Genomic DNA, 19,243 nt, shown 5'->3' with positions numbered 1-19,243 from the left:
AGGCATTGGTCAGTTAATCTTTCCTTAAAGTTTCATTTTTTCTTGAGTATTCAATTAATATAGGGTTTTTTTCTGGTTACTACACCCCTGATGCACCATTCACAAGGTGGAAGTGCCTTTTTAATCACTTTCTTAAAAATAAAATATCATTTGTTCAAATTAAGTCTACTGTAACAGTTTTATATGCACCATGGATGTGCTTACACACTAATAAAAGGCTATAAAAACTACTCCAGTATTCTTGTGTCAGGTGTCACTTGGGTGCAATAAAGCATGCTTGAAGGGAACGGGCGATGAAGTAGAGCTTCTTCACAACTCAAATATGTTTTAGAAAAGGTCACCTGGAATCATTAGAAGAAAAACCTGATTTTCTAAGCAATTGCTTTTGAACAAGTAAAAGAAATAGGTATGTACACTGAGCTGAATGTAAAATGACATGAAGTACTTGGGATAGGTTTGGTTACCTCATGGACACACGGTGCTAACCGAGGTGCCCCAGAATGTATCCAAGGGCTGACAGACATGACAAGACCTGCAGGAGACTTGCAGCATTCTGGTGCTGCAGCTGGAAGGCAGGTAGGGCCCTAAGTGTCTGTCTTTATGTAACTGAATCCATCCCAAAGTCTGTATGCATAGAGATATTTCCAACCAAAGCCTCTAAAGCAGGCTGAAAACAATTAGAAAGAGCCGCCCACACTGAATGCAGTGATCCGAGCCAAGCTATTCTGTATTAAGGGATCAGTATGCCGTTACTTTTTATTGTTGGAGAACTCCAACAGGACTGAAGCGCACTCCTGGGAACTACCAGGACCTACCACAAATCCATGCAGCTCTAGTATTTTGAGATTGCAGTGGCTCTGTGGTCACACTGGGGCAGCAGAGCACCACGCGCAGCAAAGCCAGGTGTAGAATTAAGCACAGAGCACTTACTTGATGTCTTAGATTGTACAGCAAGTGAACCTTAAGCAGTGTGACTACAGGGAGAACAAGTCATGCAAAAGCATCCACTTTGACAGGTAATGCAATCATTTTCTAAATCTAAGCATTGTTCCAGAAGGCACAGAGATCGTAAACTGGAGATTCAGACTAGGCACTATTTAGCCAATAGAATGAGAGCTTAAAGAATTTTCTCTGCTCATGAAAGAGTAAAGGAAGAGTTCAAATAAGAACTAATTTAGAGCAATTAAGATGACAAGCTGCAGAGGAGTGGGGTTAGGAGCTATGAGATAAAACCTTTCCATTGCTTGATCAGCCATGCAGCCCAGCTCTCTAAACATGCTCGAGAGCTGGCTGTTAAACACATAGCTTGTAGCCTGAAGGTGTGAGAACAAGGAGACCAAGAAAGTCAGACTTCATATAGAATAGTCTTAAGCCCTAATGCTTGGAGCAGAATCAGCAAGTTGAACATGGAGCGCTTCTAAAACAAATTCATCTAGAAAATTGACATGAATAATTGTAGAGGTTGGTACAATGGTTGGAGCACTGCCCTATCACTTGAGAAACCCAGGTTCCAGTCCCTGTTCTGCAAAGCTTGTGTAAAAATAGGGAGATGAAGTTTCTTTAGTAACACCACAGAAAACATTCTTCCACAACAATGGCTGATCTAAAGTTCCTCTCTCAAAAAAGTTCCTCTCTGTACCTTTACGGAGGTGAATGTTCCGGACTAAATTACTTTGACAATTCTCAATAGCATATCCACCCCTAGTCTGGCTAATTATATCCATAGTCACATTAACAATGTATCTGTAAAATACACAGTACTAGCATGGCCACAATTTTCCAACTTTCTGCCTTATCTCACTGCTGTGTCTCAATGTCAGATTGAGACAAGCCAACTCGCTCACCAAGCAGGTAAATTCTGGCAAGATAAGGAAAATGCAACTTGTCTTGACTGATCCCTCCAGCCTACACACTTCACTGAACCACAGTCCATGTGTCAGCACAACTAACAAAACAGCCCATGCGCTTCTGCTCCTTGTGAGTAAGCAAAGAGTGTCAACTCCCAGTGTGAGAAGAGAGGACAAAACTCATGTTAAAACAACCAGAGTTCAAGAATTTAAGAAAGAATAATGTCAATACTAAGCACTATAAATCCCAGAGGCATCTTTAACTATGACAATATTTACATTCCTTAGGGTAGGAAAACATTAAGAGAGAGAGATGCAGGAAAATCTTTGCGTATGATTTGGCAAAACAAACAAGGTCTTTTTCAGCTTCATAGATCAGAAACAGATGAGAAACCGGTAGCAGATATCTGTGCATATCTGCAATGACAACTTGCAGAAAAATTCAAAATGGATCAACAACTGGCATTCAAAATAAGCTTTATTCTGCTCCCCAGTTAAGCCAACTTTATAGATGGCCTGAATAATGGAAGTGATCTGTGGTTATTTCTTATTCCAGATAAATAGATGCATCAGTGGCTGTTTTCACAGCATTTTCTTAAAAAAAAACCCAAAAAAAACCCAACCCACCCACAGAAAAACCCAAACCTATTTATGCATTCTTTTGTCAAGTAAGCCCTTCCCACCCTACCCCCTGCAAAAAATTGTTTAGTCATTATTATTTTTGCAATTACAGGCTTCCACATGGTACATTAATACTGTAAGGGAACCTACTCCATTTAAAAAACAAACCAAAACATAGTAATATTCTACAAGGGGAAAAAAACTGATTTAAAAATAATTATATGCTCATATACACTTGTTTAGCATAAAGGACTTTTCAGGTTAAAACACCATTTCTACATTAGTAACAGCTGAAAGCATATATTCTCATAAGAAAAAAAAATAATACAAAAACCTAAGAAAAAATCACTAGTATCCAAGGCACATTAATAAAGGGAGGTTTGGAAAGCAGTAAAACACACTTATTAAGATGTTAGAATTAGGAATTTAATCAGGTCTCTTGCTTCCTACAACAGCCAGGCTTTACAGGCCACAACATGGCAGAAAAAGACGTCCAGCATGCTACGTCAGTCGCAAGTCTCCTACCTTGCTGTTAGCTCTGACATCTCCTGAGTACTCTAAGCACTACACATTCCTCACCTTTAACCATGACCTGTTCTTAATGGCAAATCATTGCTTACAAAACCATCTCACCACTATAGAGGAAAGTTCTTGTGTAACAAGATTCTGACCAGCAAACATCCCACAAAGAGCTGAGCAGCTTCCCCACAGAAACACACCCTTGTCCACACAAAAACACTCCCCTAATTCAGGTGACTGCAGCACACAACACCCATGACAGAAAGCCAGCACAACCAGAATTTAAGCCAGAACACCATGGTGATGTATTAGCACCAAAAGTCAAACCTCAAGGAGCTGCATAGGGAATACTGTCTGTGTTGCAGGTAGAGGGACAATGGCTTTGACTGGCGGTGTCAGAAAAAGCAACTTTTACAGCAACTGATGCAGGAAGCAATTCTAAGCCCTGCATGGGTAGGCAGCATTGCTTTATCACACTACCCACAGAACTCAGCTGGGAGACCAGACCGGGCAAGGCCACAGGAGGCCATTGCCAATTGCAGCTTCTTGTCAGTTCTCACGTACTCCGAGACTGCTGCCTGACTGCTCATTGATACTCTCTTTAAGATTAAAGTTTAAAATGTATTTATTTTTTTTTCCTCTTCCAAAGCCAGTCAGGCTTTTCATAGCAGCATCTTGACAACACTTGGTGAGGGATGGCTCATTGGTCCTGGAATACTTGAAGGCCGTGTTCCAAACTCCAGGCGTTTCACTAACCTGCAAATACAAAATAGAAGTTAGTGCATTTCTTGCTCAGTTTTACCATCTTCAGAGTAACTGGTCACTTCCAGAGTACACCGCTCAGCTTGAAAAATCAACAGATAAAAGAATACCACTCTGAGCACTAAGTGAGTCCGTTACTTAATTGGGTTGAGTTTCCACTGTGACACAGGGCTCTGTTTCCCTCTGAGTAGTAAAAGATAGCTTCTCACACGCGTTGGAATTTCAGTTCTACCATTACAGCAGTAGATGTATAATCAGCTGCATGAATATGTAAACATCTGGTCCTTGGGGCTTTCTTGTAGGGGCTTTCATGAGGGTTCTCCCCAGGCTGGATAGCAAGTACAATGCGGAGTGCTCCTTCCACACAACAACTTTGGGCACTGGGTAACAGGACAAACCAGTATTCCCAGCGCAAGGTTCTAGCTGAATAATGAAGCTGGAACAAACTGTACCATAGGCACTTAATTTACAAAGAATCTAAAAAGTGTGCAGTACAGGATTGACAGGGCTTAAGCAGACATTGAACTGCAATTTGCAATAACCTTACCGATTTTTCTTCATTTGTTTAAAGACAGACAACCAGCTCAAGCATTCAGATAAATTTATGAATTGAGTCAGTTAACTTCCTGTCAGCTCCTCCATGGAAACACATCTTAGCAACTATAAAGCAGTCTGAGTGAACCCATTATTTGCCTTTTTTCCAGTTCTCCCATAAATGAGGATCTTAACTGTGATAAGTGAAGTCCCTACATGCCATAATATTCCTGAGACATCACTTGCACAAGAACATAAAGCATAAAACAAATTGAGGCAAGAGCTCTTCTGTTGTACTTTGTCCCATTTAAACACTGAGTTTATAATGTAATACATATATTACATTTGCTTTGAATTTGTGGTTTTCAAAACTTGATTCCAGCTAGTCTTCAAATTTCAGCAGTTAGTGATTCCAAATTTTAAACTGATCTGAAACATTCAAATCATAATCCTGAAAAATTAAACTTCATATCTTTTGAAAACAAGTCTGTCTCTACCAAAATGAAGACTTAATACTAAATAGAACAGTACCAGTCACTAAGTTCCAACACCAACAGTTCTCACTAAGACACAACAGCAGAGAACAGCACTTACCCTGTATCACACAGAGGCTGATGAGGACTCAGGCGTGTTTCAAGAACATCTCTGTTCATGCACATGGACACCGTGGCTCTGTTTGGAGACTGGTCATACACAAAGTTTCGGCAAGATGCAAGTTTGGACTCCAAAGCCTAATGTAAACCCAGATGAGGCTAATGTCAGATATTACCCTTATCTTTCACAAGATGGCATTGTGGCATACCAAAATAGAATTAATAGTGTCTGGGGTTCCTTTCAGGATGAGTTGTCTAGTAGAGGTACCTGCTAGACCCCAGTGCCACATGAGCTCCAAATTTCTGAAGAGAGGAAGCCAGTCAACTCTCTAAAGTTGAATATCTGTTTTTGTAGGGGAGGTTAATGAGTTGATGCTGTTCACCAACAGGAACACAAAATCTTCAGCTTCCTTAAGGAGATTTTGACATTTTACAGGCATCACTTCTTAGATTCCTAAGTGTTCACTTGAGCTATCTGCTTACCTAGACACCTATTAGATTGTACGTACTAGGTGGTACACCGGAGGGAACTGAGCCACAGATACCCTATTTGCCACCACACATTCCCATCCTAGATCATCCACCTTTGTTGCTGGGTTACTCTTCAGCTGTATCAGTTCTGCAGCTCAGCCCATCAAAAAGTCACACAAATGCTTGTGCCAACACAGCACTGGAGCATAAGGGAGAAAACAGAAGGAAGTCATGGGATAACTTTTCCAGCATCAATACTACCTTAAATGTTAAACTACAGCTTAACATGACATTAGACCTCACTCAGAAGATTACTGGACTCTTAAGGCAAACTTCACCAGAAGCTCTCTGGACAGCAGGCACCAGCCTGCTTTCTTCTCTGTCTTTCATGGGAGCAGATCCCTTCTTAATTTACTCAGGCCCATTTATTCCTTCTGCACATATGCTTTCAGAAATTTGTAGAGGAAGATCTATCCTCATGTGGATAAGATGTTAGAAAAGCATAGCAGGGTCCATCTTTATCTGGGGGTTGGTCAGAAACGTACAAAGTCCAGACCAAATTTCAAGGCCATGCTTACCTAATCTGAGGGCAAGATACTCCTTCCAGTCTCCTCTGAGCAGCAGCACAAATAGTGCTGGCTACAGTTTCAGACAGCTCTACCTTTCCAAGAGCCTGGGCTAGCAGGTAATCACTTACCCCCACTTTTCGCAGCAAGTCTCCCACGATGTTCAGTGCAGATATTCTTGCAGCAGGTGTGAGAGGGGTTGCACCGTAACTGTCCTCAAGACCTGCAAGGCAGGTTAAAGAAGGATACATTACTCATTTAACAAAACAAACAAAAACCCAAACAAACTTTGACACTGGAAGTCAGAAGACAGCCTGACATACAGAGCAGAGGAAACATCAGTATCTTCACCTTTTTGTATCTCACCTCCAGATATTTCATATCCATTAGGAATATGAAGCACTGTCTCCCTGAGACAGCTCAAGTTCGACTGTCCTAAGCTAAAGTCTCTAGGCATGCTGTGGCTTTGATTTCTAGAGATCTGTCCTACCAGTCTGCTCTGCATGTCTGTTGCTACAGTGGGACCAGAGGGATGTGTCCTCACAGAGGACAATCATATCTCATTTTACTACAAATCTCCAAATCTTCTCACTTTTACAGAAGCATAAATTCCTCCGCACAAGACAATTTTAGCTTAAGTATACTGAAGCCCACAATCAAACTTTGTTAGGGCTCGGAGGTATAATACCAAATAATCAGAATGTGACAGTACAACTCCCTGCATTTATGCCTACACATGAACACAGTTACACAAATTTCTGGCTTTTTAAGTAATAAGAAGATGCGAGAGTTAGCGTTAGAGGTTTGAAATAATCAATGCTTATAAAAGAATAAGTAATAGATATTACTGACATGAAAGCAGAGATATAGTCATTCACTACAGACTAGAGCTAGGATGACTTGTCCATGCCCTGCTCTTCCAGAGTAAAAAGAAAGCGTCTCTCAAAGGGCACCTACTCTCACAAAGAAGCCAATTCAAGCAACAGGAGTGTGACATTAAAGATCACACTGAAGCTTTTAAAATCCTTTCTCCAAGTTATCCCAATATCTCTGGGACAGTTGTGAACTAATAGTGAAGTCCCAACAGCTCAACTTGTCCCTCACAATTATAATCACTGGACAGTTCAAGTCAAATGGAAATGAACAGCCTAAGAATAAATAAAAAAAAATATCCCAGTCTATGAATACCAAGATCATGGTTGCTGGATTTAGGTGTATTTAACTGGAATGCTCAACTCTGCTCCCTTTTCGTCATCCCTCCTTTAGCCAGAAACTATAGTAAAAACAAGAGCACCAAATAGTATTTCTGTGCTGGTTCCCTGTCAGTCACCTCTCCTAAATGTTGCAGGGGTGAATATGTTGATGTTGGGTGCCCGGTGCACCGAGGGAGTTGAAGGCACAGACAAGGACGCTTGAACTGCAGTGTCTGTTCTTTCTGTTTCCAGGGTAGTCCGCATCGGTGTTTTGGGTTTCTCTTGTTTCTGCTGCACTGCAAGCTCTTGTCGTAGATCTACGAAGGAAGCAACACAAAGCAAGCCTTTGGAGTACGTATCCATCCAGATAAAAACAGGTGAGAAAGTTTGTTTTTCTCAAAAGATTGTTCCCCTCGTGGAGGTGAAGTAAAGTCACTTATTCTTGTAAAGACTACTCCAGGCACATGTTCAAAATCTGGACGATCACTAAAGGCTTTTCCAGGATTGTGGCTCAAGGTGTTTTTGTATTATTAGTTCAGTTGCTATTATCTGGCTTTAATTTTCATACCCTTTCAGAAGGCTCCCTTTGAGGCATGGAATTAACTCCTTTCCAAATGTTACAGGCTGGTAAGCAGAGGCACATCGAGGCTGAGGCTAGGCAGCTTGGCACACCTTGGATGCATTCCAGCTCCCTGCCAGGTTGAGATCCTGCCTATTGTACCCTTTTCTCTTCTACCCTGGTTTCCACATGAAGGAAATCTGAGCTGAGGCCAGGTGGAAGCCATATCATTATCTAGCCACGAGATACAGCACTTCTGTCCCACAGCCTGGCTGCAGCTTACGGAAACCACTCAAGGACACAGAATCTGAGCATATCTGAAGACAGAAGGTGTTTTTTCAGCTCCATGGTCTCTCTCTTCTCACTCAGCCTTACTGACAGACGCCAAGAGGCTAGCAGGTGAGGCTATTCAAAGGTAACTAGAAGACAGTCACAGCCCTCCTGTTTTACTACCCCATTAGTGTTTCATTGACTCCCCTTTTCACAGACCATGAATCAATGAGGTTAATGGTTACTAAAGCTGACCTTCATGGGTTACAGGAAGCCAGAGCAGCACATGCCCCAGCTGGAATGGCTTCTTAACCCCCTGTAAGGCCCTGAAGCATCACTAGAGATTAGGAAAAGGCTGGAACAGACTTTTGCTTCTGTGAGCTGCTCTGGAACAAGGTCAGGAGTTCAAGGAGTGGGGGAGAACAGTCTCAAAGATTCCTCATTTGCTTATACATTTCAGATAACAGAATTAAAAGATGCAAACTTAAAAGCCAAGCTCTAAGATATATGGAGGGGAAGGAACAGCTACAAGCCAGGAGGGGAGAAAGGGAAAGATACAAGTATTTTCTGTCTAACCTCTAGCTTCATCTTTCAGGCGCTGCACAGACTCCAGAAGGTTTTCCTTCTCATCCAGCTCACTCTCCAGAAAGGCATTTCTTTCAATAGCTTGGTTTAAACGCTGTTCAAAATCCTCCAGAGACATTATAGTGGCTCTGAAAGATAGTGCACAAGATGTCACTACCAGATCCTTCAGGCACATAGAAGAACTCTCTCAACAAAAGGAATAACATTGCCATTTTGTTTGGTTTGCTTTGTTTTATTATTATTTTTATTTTAGATTGCAAGATATGAAAAAGGGCAGTGGGGGAGTGGAAGGGAAAAAAAAAAAAATATTATCACATTTCCCAGTGTGCCCCAAACCTCTTCACCACAATCATCACCTAAGCGATTAGTTCAGAACAGCAGCGCTAACGAGCACAGCATCACAAACAGCTCAGTAACACCATGCTCATAGGATAGAATAGAGGTAGAAACAGAAAACACAGAAGGTAGGGCACCTTTTTGCTCTTTCCAAGTCATCATTTGCTTGCTCGAGTTCTCGAATGTATTTCTGAAGCTGATCTTTAATAGCTTTTGTCTGTGCCAAGTCATCTTCCAGTGCAGAGATTTGCCTGTATCCTTCTGAATGCTGCATTTCAATCTTTTCCTAATCAAAGGCAAATCAAACAGCATGTCAGGGACTGAGCAACACATGTTCTCTTTGTGTGGCACTGTCTGAGCCCCGTTAAAGGCAAAGGAAGACACTGTGAAGTTTTTTCAGAAACATCCCCTTACACATGGTAAAATGCCACCAAAGCCAGTTGCTCACATACTTCTGGGCTGCCAGCAGACAAGAGCTCTTCCTGTTGCTCCTTATCAAACAACGGTGCTGGGGAACAGTTCTCGACCTCCACAGCACAGGGCAGTTCCTTGCTCTCCCAGACAGTGACACCCAGCATAATTTCCAAGCCCCAAGAGCTTTAGCAACACACAAAGCAGGATGCAAGAGAAGCCACCTATTTTCAACTCAGATAAAAACTGAAGCAGTATTTTGGAGCCTAAATAACGAAGGAAAACAATATATCCAAGCATGACGCTGTTACGTACTGCTGTGGAACTAGCAGGATTCTCCACTGCCCCTGTGGTTTTATTAGCCTAAAAGCAGTTCAGAGTGTTAGATCACAAAACATTTCAGGTGCAGTTATGCTTTGGATGTGAACCTAAAACAAACTATGCCTCTCTTTACAGCATGTACACAAGTGTACATTTAAGAGAGGCACAGGCAGGGAGGAAGGCTGAGCTTCTACATCAAGTATCTCTCTCCTGCTATTGCCACTGTATGTGGCGTTAGCTCCACATCATGTGATAGTGGAAACTTCACAGCACACCCTCTAGTGCAACGCTTTATGCTCCACCACCTTGCTATCAGATCACTTCAACATGCCAGAGAGTGTTTTGAAACTCCTGCTGTATAAGTAGCATTCCTGAAATGCTTTCTCCATCAGAATTTAAACACAACACACTTGAAGTCACCGAAAACAAATCCAGGCACTGGAATTTGAAAACCATGGCATGTAGTCTGGCATGACTGATAATTTGAAGACAGCTATTTTAGCACATGAAACGCATAGACAAGGAGGATGGGAAGAGATACCCATTCTGAATTAAGAAATTCTTGTTTGATTACAGTGTGGTGACACTGGTCTAATTCCAGATCTCTGAGACATAGTTACATACTGAATTTAAGAGCCCACAAGCTCCAAGAGGCAGATTACTTCCAACTAGCTTTTCAGGACTCTCTAAACAAACCCTGCAAAGCATTTTTTCCATTTATTTTTAGGTAGTGTGAACTCTAGTTTCTGAGGGAGGAGCAAGTACACACACTAGGCTCGTAATCTCAAAGCCACAAGCTGTGTGGGCCTGGCAAAGTTCACTAGTGTTGACCTAGATGCAGACACCAACCCTTGATGGGCTCAGTTAATGCTGCTGCTCAATCGCTTCATGAGTTTAATGCTTTGCTCTTGAATTGATTCAGATAAAAGACCAGAACTGCAAGGTTTGAGTTTTTGTTTCTAGCCAATTGTAATAAACTATCAGCTGATCTGGCCATCAATGGAGTCTCTGTTCCTTCATGGCAGGCTGTTACTGCAGTTTTCAGGCTGAATGAATAGCCAATTGTTAAAAGGTTTGTTTCAAGCAGAATATGTTTTAATAAAGTTATCTACTGTGAAGAACAATGTAAGATTTTCTAAAACACATTTACCCTCTGCTTTTTGAAGTTCTACGTTGTTTCCTGCTATTTTCATTCTTAATTGCTTTGGCTGGTTCATTGTCCCCTCCTTTCATTCTAGCTCCTTTAGAGAAAGGAAAACATCCACACTCTCCTCAATTAAATGAATTGCAGGTTTTATTTTTGTAAAATTTATGCCTTGTCCCCAAACCCATCAGCTTCCATGGGTTTATGTGGCTACATGGAACAGTAGACCAATAATCTATACAACATGCAGAGCATTTAATACCACTATAGGCGCTAATACAAGAACAACAAAGATCAGTGCAACATAATAAAATACAATGAAATACGCTTGGGAGGTTTTGCTATCAAAAAGCCAGGGCAAGAGGGTTGGGAAATCACTAAATTGGTGCTAGAGGGACAGGACACCTGCCTGAAATGGAAGAGTATATCCTTAAGATAGTAATTTGGACAACAGTTCAGACAAAAGGCATTGCAAACCTGGATTAATCTGGTGATTAATCACTTATAAGTAAAAAATCACTTATACAAATACCTTTACTCTCATTAGTTCTTTATTGCACCCAGGAGAAGGGTAATTAAATTAATCTCTACTTCCACAGATATTGACCTGGCCCTACAAACTACAGTGTAGTGTTTCTTGGGTGACTATACCTCACTTGTAAGTAAAAGGCCAACAAGATCCAACCTTAAAAAGGCACACCAATTTCAGTGACAATTTTTTTTTCAAGTTTAAGAAAACTTATCAGTATTTCCTAAACCTGTCAACCAGCACAGGGGACTAGCAGGATCTTTACTGAGACTGAAATGAGGCAGATTCATCACTCTTCATACTCTAGATAGCTTCATTATTTAAGTCACTCTAGGAAAAAGTTCCATCTCAACAAGTTCATATCCCTTACGTTTTATAATTATGGAAGTTAATGCTTTTCACCTGGTTCTTAGTTTCGCAGAAGGCTAACCAAGCTTAAAGAGGATAAATTATTTTTCCCCAAGTACAGATTCAGTAACGAAATCAGAACCAAAATTGTTTTATGTTTCTCAGTTCTGTGTATTACCCACCAGCTGCTGCTTCCCAGCTTATCTGGAACGCCAGCTAATAAACACACAGCTATGTAGAAAAGGTTTAAAACTACTGAGTTTTCTAACATAATGCAAGAATACAGCTGGAATGTTCATCTTTTGATTATTCTGTAATATTATCTGTGTCTGCACAATGCAGACAGCAAGAACGCTGTGAACAAAAGCACTAAGTAGATGGAAGGAGGACCAGAACAGCAGCTCTGTTAAGTTCATGTTTAGTCTCCACTCTACTGCAAACAATATTCTCCCACTTCAAATCTATCCTGATACACAGCTACAATCTGCGAACGGGGGTTCAGGAACATTACCAAGGTATCCAGCACCCTCAAAGCAGACAACAGACTGCTAGTTCCTAATTTTCAAGACTTTCTTTTTTTGCAGTTTTCTGTTCAATTTCTTTGTAATGCTGAAGGTCCCTGTTCCCAAGGCAAAATGAATCTACACATGCCTGTCTCATTCACCTTTGCACTTAGGATGTACAGATACCGTATGCATAATCCACTCTTACCTTAACTGACTCCAGTTCCATTCGCAGACGATTGTTTTCTGACAGAAGGTCTCTGTTTCTGGACTCTGTTTGCTGCAGTTGAGTCTCCAGTTCAGCTTCATACTCTCGACTTCCTTCTTGGAATTCACGCAATTCCTCCTGCGTATTCTCAGCACTAGAGAGCAATTCCAGCAACAGAACTCATCAAAATGAGCAAAGAAAAAAAATCTCTTGTGAACATTCAAGGTAAAAAAAATAAAATTCTGGCTTTTAACATAAAAGGTTCTGTGCCCTTCTCCAACATACCTATTCAAATGGAGGAAGGGATTGTATGCAAATGTTTCCCCATCAGGCATGTAGAGCCACCCGACAGCAAACCAGTCAACAAATAAAAAAAGCCCAAATAAACAGAAAAATCCAAAAGTTTGTCTTTGCACTATAGATGTTGAGGACACATGGAGTCTTTCTAGCTTGTACGTTATTCACTGTCATCTGCATATTTAATCTATTATTCAATCCAATTATTTATTCAAAAATATGAACAAAGCCATTTTAGATTAGCAATAAAAAGTGAGAAGATAGAAAGATGAACAGAAAGATGTTCTTAAAAAAATTTATCAAAATAATCCTGCAGCAAGCTAAACAAGTAGCACCAAAAGGTCTGGATATCTGGTCTAAGAAAGGACCTACCAATATCAGCATCTAAAAAGCTTGGATATTTTTCACCCTTTACTGCATTTAGAGCAACACATTGAGCTACAGGGAAAAGCAAAGTATGTCCATTCTCTGCCAGGGATCCTCCTCCACCTACGTGCTGTCAAACCATTCTTGATTCACATAGGGATACAAAGAGTGAACAGCAGCATCTCTCTTTCTGGAATGGCCCATATAATACACCTCCAACAAGGTTCGGCAGTGAGTTACATTTACCCAGGCTGCCCACAGACTGCAGTCAGAGGCACGATCTCAGCACACACAGTCCTACTCAAACCAGAGCAGGAACTAAAACCAGCAGTGCCACAGCAGCATAGATTCACTGCTCAAATAAACATAAAGGACTCTGGGCTGCTGAGGTTTATGCAGAAGCATTGTCACTGCTACCACTCAAGATAGGGGAGTAAATTCAAGGTGGTTCAGCTATGTGGTGTTATCTAGGTCTGCATGCAGTGTTATGAAACAACAACTATCGAACAACTTAGAGGAATGAAACCACTGCCTTACCACTGCTTGTATTTCATAGCCAACTCTTTCCAGTATGTGGTTTCCTCTTCCACTGAATTGAAGTGATGTCCTTCCAAGTCTTCCATGATGAGTCCTCAAAGTTTAAAACTCCTGTTTCATATTTTCCCCCTCCTGGAAAATTAAAAGATCAAGCATCAAAACTCATGCAGTAAGTTACCTCAGTACTTTTGGCTGCAGAGCAGCACACTCCTCCTTCCAGGAAGTCACTGCACGCCTGGAGACCAAACTAAAGACCAGCCTTGACAGGGCTCTGTTGAATATACCGTAAATGTGAAAGAATCACTACTGAGTAATCAGATCCCTTTCCCCAGTTCTCCCAAGGCTTCTGCATGCTTATGCCACATCCCCAGCAGTGAGCACCTTCCCCACCCTCCGAGTACAAAGCACCAAACCTCAAACTTCAGCTGCAGCCGTGCCAACGCACACAGAACGCGAGTGAAAAAGACGACATCTCAGACATAACTTTGTCTCCAAAGACAGTGCTATTAAGTCGATTTCAACAACCCTAAAGACTCATATCATGAAATTAAAGAGAAACTTCAAAGAGACAGATAAGGTACTCAAGATACTAATTTCCTGTGTTAACATTTCCAGGAACACCTAAGCTTTTTATGGACATAACCGCTGGATACATGAAAAATTTCTCCGTAGGTCAACATTGACAGAGCTACCCGACTTTAAACCTGAAATATCACAGTCCGTGTATGGCTGAGAGCCACAATATATCTAGATACCTCAGAGAGCCATGGGAGAAGGGAGCTCTAGAAATTCCCAGGGAAGTGAGGATTAAAAGCTCCACAGAGGTTTTAGTGGGATACTACCTGGCTGGACTAGGCATGCAGACAGATTGCAGCAACCCAGTGAGCAATCCAGACCATCCAGCTGTCCCTGTGCCATCATAAACCCAGTCACAGGACATAGTCCCAAACGGCAATGACACATGAAAGAGCCACAGGGGAATCAAGAACCTTAAGTTGGTCACTTCTGCTTGAAGACTTAAGTATCTAGACACCACAGCTAAATAAATGCCCTCTGATGTTCATGATGCGCTCTAATAAACAGGTAACTAGCAAACACCATTTTATATGAGTTAGTCTTGACAATGGAGAAACAGCAAACCTAATGCCCTGGACAACCCCAGGTGAGACAAAGCTTCCATTTAATAGAAGCTTCCACCTTATCAATTTAATAGAAACCCAAATAGATCAAGGATCGTAAATAAAGTTAAATAATTATGACATGAGTTAAATAATTCATAACAATGGCAGTCATCAGAAAACTGCATTGCTGAAATCTTATGACTGAGGAAATACAGTTCTACCAAGTTTCAGATCCAGATCTACTGAGCAAAACATTTCCTAGAGGTAATCCTGATGGAATAAAGAGGAAAAAAATAGCCAAAGTCTTCAAAGGTCATTTATGTATCAGTCCTATCTACTCTTCTTATTTATGATGCTCGGAAAACCCTGGAGTAGACCTTCTGAGCAGCACATCATAGCTAAAGAAAACATGCATCCACTACACATCTATTGAACTTGATGGAAGAAATCATCATAACCCGTGTTGAGACTTTATAGTCTCCAGAAAATCACTTGGTTTAAACAGGATTAACAGTCATCTATCTAGTAACTCTACTGAGCAAACTTAAGTAGCTCCTATCTCTACTACAGACAACAATATCAAGTATTCAAAGCAATCTGGCGATCTAAAGCCCAGTTCTCACATATCCAAGCAGCGCTGCAAAGCACAAGTCCTTTTCACAGCCTAGGCGATTTTCAGGAGACTACTGAGCAAAGAGTAAGCAGCTGACACACTTCCAGCAAGAAGCCTCAAGGCTGCTGCTCTTTGTATGTACTTACAGATTACACACTGGGGAAAAAAGAGTAAAGGAATGTGAGTAAGGAAGAGCGACTTCCCAAATAGTACCCTTGCCCATTAAAAAGAAAATCATGACCAAGCATAATCAACATTCTTGACTCAGGACAGTTTATGACATTCGCTCTATTATTTTTAAGTGAGCTGAAAACGTCTTTGATGTTAATAAGCATGTCCTTACGCTCATGGTACTGTGTACACACACACCAATCCTTGCAGCACACTCATGAGGAAAAAAAAAATTTCTCTTTTACAGATGAGGGACAGGGAGGGAGGGTCAGACACAAAGAAATTATACAGGTGCAGTGAGAAACCAAGAAGGAACAGCATCCATTTCTGTGGTCACACCACTCCAGAGAACAGCAAGCCAGAGTTTCCTTTAGATGGTTATTTCTCACCACTCAGACAACAGGAAGTTTCTGCATTTCTTCAAGAACAGAGATTCCACCAAGTGTATGCCTGGTTTTGCTACAGTATGCTAATATATATTTCAAATATCTCCAAAGAGGAATTCTTCTGACACAAGAGTTATAATAAATCTGTCTCTGTGTTCAGACAGTCAATAAAAAGAAGTCAGACTAGGTAAAAATGGAGTGCAAGACATCTTGCTCCCGAAAGCTTTCAAATAAACCTCTGGAATCAAAAGACACAGCTCTCCTTGGCCTCAAAAGCTTTGATATGCTCATATCTGGCTCTCATTTGTGTTTTTACACTGCACTTTGGGACTAAAAGAATGCACTAATTTGCATTTTTTAAGATTTTATTGTCACATAGACAAGAACTTTCCCTATTATAAGAGTTCCACAGAACCTTGGTAACTTTCACAGAAGCATAAAGATGCTGTCCCCTTCAGTTTCTAAGTACGTCCTTGTAAACATGAGATTATGAACCCACTAAGGATGTTACTCATTAAAAGCGCACTCTGTTTCATAGTTACCATTACTAAATGGTACTTATAATTTAAAATTAATTGTTAAATTGCAAACATATGGAAGAACTGTGGACCTATACTTATTCCACAGAGATGACACAACATGGCAGAGATTGTTTCACTACCGTACCATGCCACAGACACATGCTTTTTGTCCGCAACACACAAGGAAGACTTATTAGGTTCCCTGTACACCTGCACTACATCTTCACTCACAGGGATTTTCAAACTAACCAAAGATGCAAGATATAAACTTAAACAGAAAATAAAAATTCCAAGTTTTAGACAAAGCATTAAAGCTTTTCTGATTTTCTGAAATTTTTTAAACAAAACCCAAAACATTAACATAAATTTTTCTAAATTGCCTGTAGAAAGGCTAGGGCTTTGACTTTTCATTTTTCTCCTTGCTGCCTTCTCTCTTTGATTTTTAACAGCTTAAAGACAGTATACAAAATGCCTGGAAAGTAATTAATTAAACCAGTTAGGAACTTTTCATTGTCTAGGCTCACTACAAAAGGGGGGAGGGTGAGGGGAGCGAAGAAAGTTTTAACTATGTTTTGTTAAACGTTGGCAAATGTGGAAAAAACAAGGAGAGAAAGTCAGAGTCTATAGCAGGCACCCACTGGCTGCACCTGATTTGTTTTTGCGCACATGAAGCCAGAAGAGACATCTGGCCAGACTTCCTGCGTGCGAGCAGCACAAGTGCTGGTCATAGACATTACAAAACCTCTACATCATACAGGAAGTAGCAGTGTTCATGGGTGGAGAACGGACTTCTGCAATGAGAAAAATGCCTCAACATAAATGTTGCAGGAAACAATTTCATACAAGTGAGAGCAGAATTGCAAAATTCTTAAGGAAAAAAAACAAACATTAAGAAAAGCGACACACAAAATCATTGAAGGAGTTTCAACTTGAAAATCAAAGTCTGAGTTCACTAAATTCTTGAGGACCTCAGCTTAGATTCTGTTTCAGTCCTAGAAAAAAGGACTCAAAACAACCCTGCATACTGAATACTTTTTTTTTTTTAAACAAAAGAAGATTTTAGCTTGGTGAACAACGTCAGCCTATCTTTGTCGTAATGCTTGATGGTCTGAGTCAGAGCAATTCATATTGTAATCAAAAATTAAGATTAAAACAGTAACATAAACACTGCCAAATTATCCACGTCAGAGATGACAAAGTTCCTATAAGACATTTTTTCTTAACTGTAAACCAAAACAAAACCCCTTTTTGCTCCTGCAAAGTAGCTTTCTTACCCTATGGAAATTAAATTTTCTTAAAATAATCCCCTTACAAGGGTCTTCCTGTAACATAAGGGCCTATTTTCTTTTGTTTAAGCAATACAAAAGAAAATCACCACAAGAGAGAAAGAAAAGGAAGAGGTCATCAGAGTGCCAGGATTACTACAGAATCCCATAGCCAGCACTGAAAAGAGTCATCATCTTCTCAGGATCTGCTCCACCGAAAGGCTTAACTCAGCAAAGCCCTCATCTTTTCAGATACCAGTCCAGCTCCAACGCTTTCGACTTTCCAGCGACTTCAACGGAAACTCCACGTTTTCTCTCCTGAAACGCCTGACCTTGATGCTTCCAGCTGCAAGCCAAGAGGGCAGCGCTCTGGGGCTTCCCATTCCCATTCGGAGCACGGCGCCGGGAGGGAGCCAAGCCAGCGGGCGCGGTTCCCACGCTCCCCTCTCCTGCCCACCAGCAACCGCAAGAGCAACTCCAGAAGCAGAAGGAGACCCAGGTTCGCAAGGACGGATGAGGGAGGGAGCGGGAGACCGCAGACAGGCAGGGTCCCAGCTCGCTCTCCCCTTGCCTCCCCGACCCTGCCCCGGTTACCACCGCAGGACGAGGGACACCAGGAGGGTGCGCCGCACCGAAACCGCCCTTCCCTCCTCTAGACGCGGCAGGGACGCTGCACCAGCGGGGGAAGCCCCGGCGCGCTACCCGCCCTCGCCGCCCGCCCGCCGGGCAGCGCAGAGTAGCCCCAGCCTCTCACCACAGCCGCGGAGCCCCGCGCCGCCTGCCGCCGCTCTCCCCGGCCCGGCCCGGCACGGCCGCCCCATTGGCTGCCGGTCACGTGCTGCGGGGCCTCCGCCAATCAGCGGCGCCAGAACGCGCCTGCTGGAAGGTTTGGAAACTTTCGTTACTTTCAAAAGGCGCCCGGGGCCGGGGCGGGGGTTGGGGCCGCTGCCGCGCAGCCCGGCCCGGCCCGACCCGACCCGACCCGACCCTCCGCCACGGCGAGCGACGGCCCCTCCTCGACTGCGAGCCTTGGGCATGCTCATGCCCAGCCCTGGCACGCGTCAGCCACGCTAAACCCTTTTATCTGCGTTTTATGCGTTTCAGCCGGCACGAGGCCCTGCCTCTTCCCAGATGTTAACGGTATAAACCAGCGTCTGCCACCGTGCTATAATTTTAAATACATGTTTTCCCTTTAAACGTTCTGAAAGAGGAAAAGCTTTACATCAAACATTATTATTTTTTTATTACTCCAAAGGCCTCTCTTGAAAGAGCAAGCAGTGAGACTGACCATAACTATTCAAGGCCAGTGCAACGTTTTTAGACTCAAGTCTCCTTTTCACAACCAAGGAACAGGCTCCTGTGTCACCGAAGCCGGTGTCGCAAGGACAAAGAAGGCTATGAAATATCAGACACCTGCACTCATCTACATCTCAGCATGATGTCACCATTCCAGAAAATGAGCCACAAGCATCCGCAAGGAGAACAAGTTCCCCGCAGACAGTGGGACGGAGCTGCAGCTCAGTGCAGCCAACAAATTACTTGCCGTGCCCTCAGCACGCAGGATCAATATGGAGAGGACTGAGGTATGCAGAGTCTTTCTCAAGAGCCCTAGGTGTTCCTATCCAACAGTGTACACAAACACTTGG

General features: G+C 42.1%; 1 protein-coding gene across 2 annotated transcripts; it reads right to left on the bottom strand.

Moving 5' to 3' along the window:
• Positions 1–3,594: 3,594 nt before the first annotated feature.
• Positions 3,595–18,374, bottom strand: NDE1 (nudE neurodevelopment protein 1). Of its 2 annotated transcripts, none has more exons than XM_086622087.1 (9): positions 18,352–18,374; positions 13,521–13,652; positions 12,321–12,474; positions 8,994–9,142; positions 8,512–8,648; positions 7,244–7,423; positions 6,045–6,136; positions 4,878–5,014; positions 3,595–3,743 (listed from the first exon to the last, which is right to left on the bottom strand). In XM_086622087.1, the coding sequence occupies exons 2-9, from the start codon at positions 13,604–13,606 to the stop codon at positions 3,650–3,652; spliced, it is 1,029 nt and encodes a 342-aa protein (XP_086478213.1). In that variant the 5' UTR covers positions 13,607–13,652; positions 18,352–18,374; the 3' UTR covers positions 3,595–3,649. The 2 variants fall into 2 exon arrangements, with proteins under 2 accessions (XP_086478213.1, XP_086478214.1); XM_086622088.1 differs by lacking the exon at positions 18,352–18,374 and adding an exon at positions 18,192–18,206.
• Between the last annotated feature and the right edge of the window lie 869 nt (positions 18,375–19,243).

Source organism: Tauraco erythrolophus, chromosome 17 (assembly GCF_009769465.1).
Source record: "Tauraco erythrolophus isolate bTauEry1 chromosome 17, bTauEry1.pri, whole genome shotgun sequence".
NCBI lineage: Eukaryota > Metazoa > Chordata > Aves > Musophagiformes > Musophagidae > Tauraco > Tauraco erythrolophus.
The sequence above is the reverse complement of the archived record's forward strand: the minus strand, read 5'-3'. Positions and strand labels throughout refer to the sequence as shown.

What these genes read in the sequence shown, in the direction of transcription:
- NDE1 (XM_086622087.1), bottom strand. Translation starts at nt 13,606, where the DNA reads ATGGAAGACTTGGAAGGACATCACTTCAATTCAGTGGAAGAGGAAACC. An exon ending in GACTTGGAAAGAGCAAAAAG is followed by an intron (nt 8,649 to 8,993) that starts GTGCCCTACCTT and finishes ACTATCTTTCAG; the next exon opens with AGCCACTATAATGTCTCTGG. An exon ending in CCCTGCAACATTTAGGAGAG is followed by an intron (nt 6,137 to 7,243) that starts GTGACTGACAGG and finishes CCTGCCTTGCAG; the next exon opens with GTCTTGAGGACAGTTACGGT.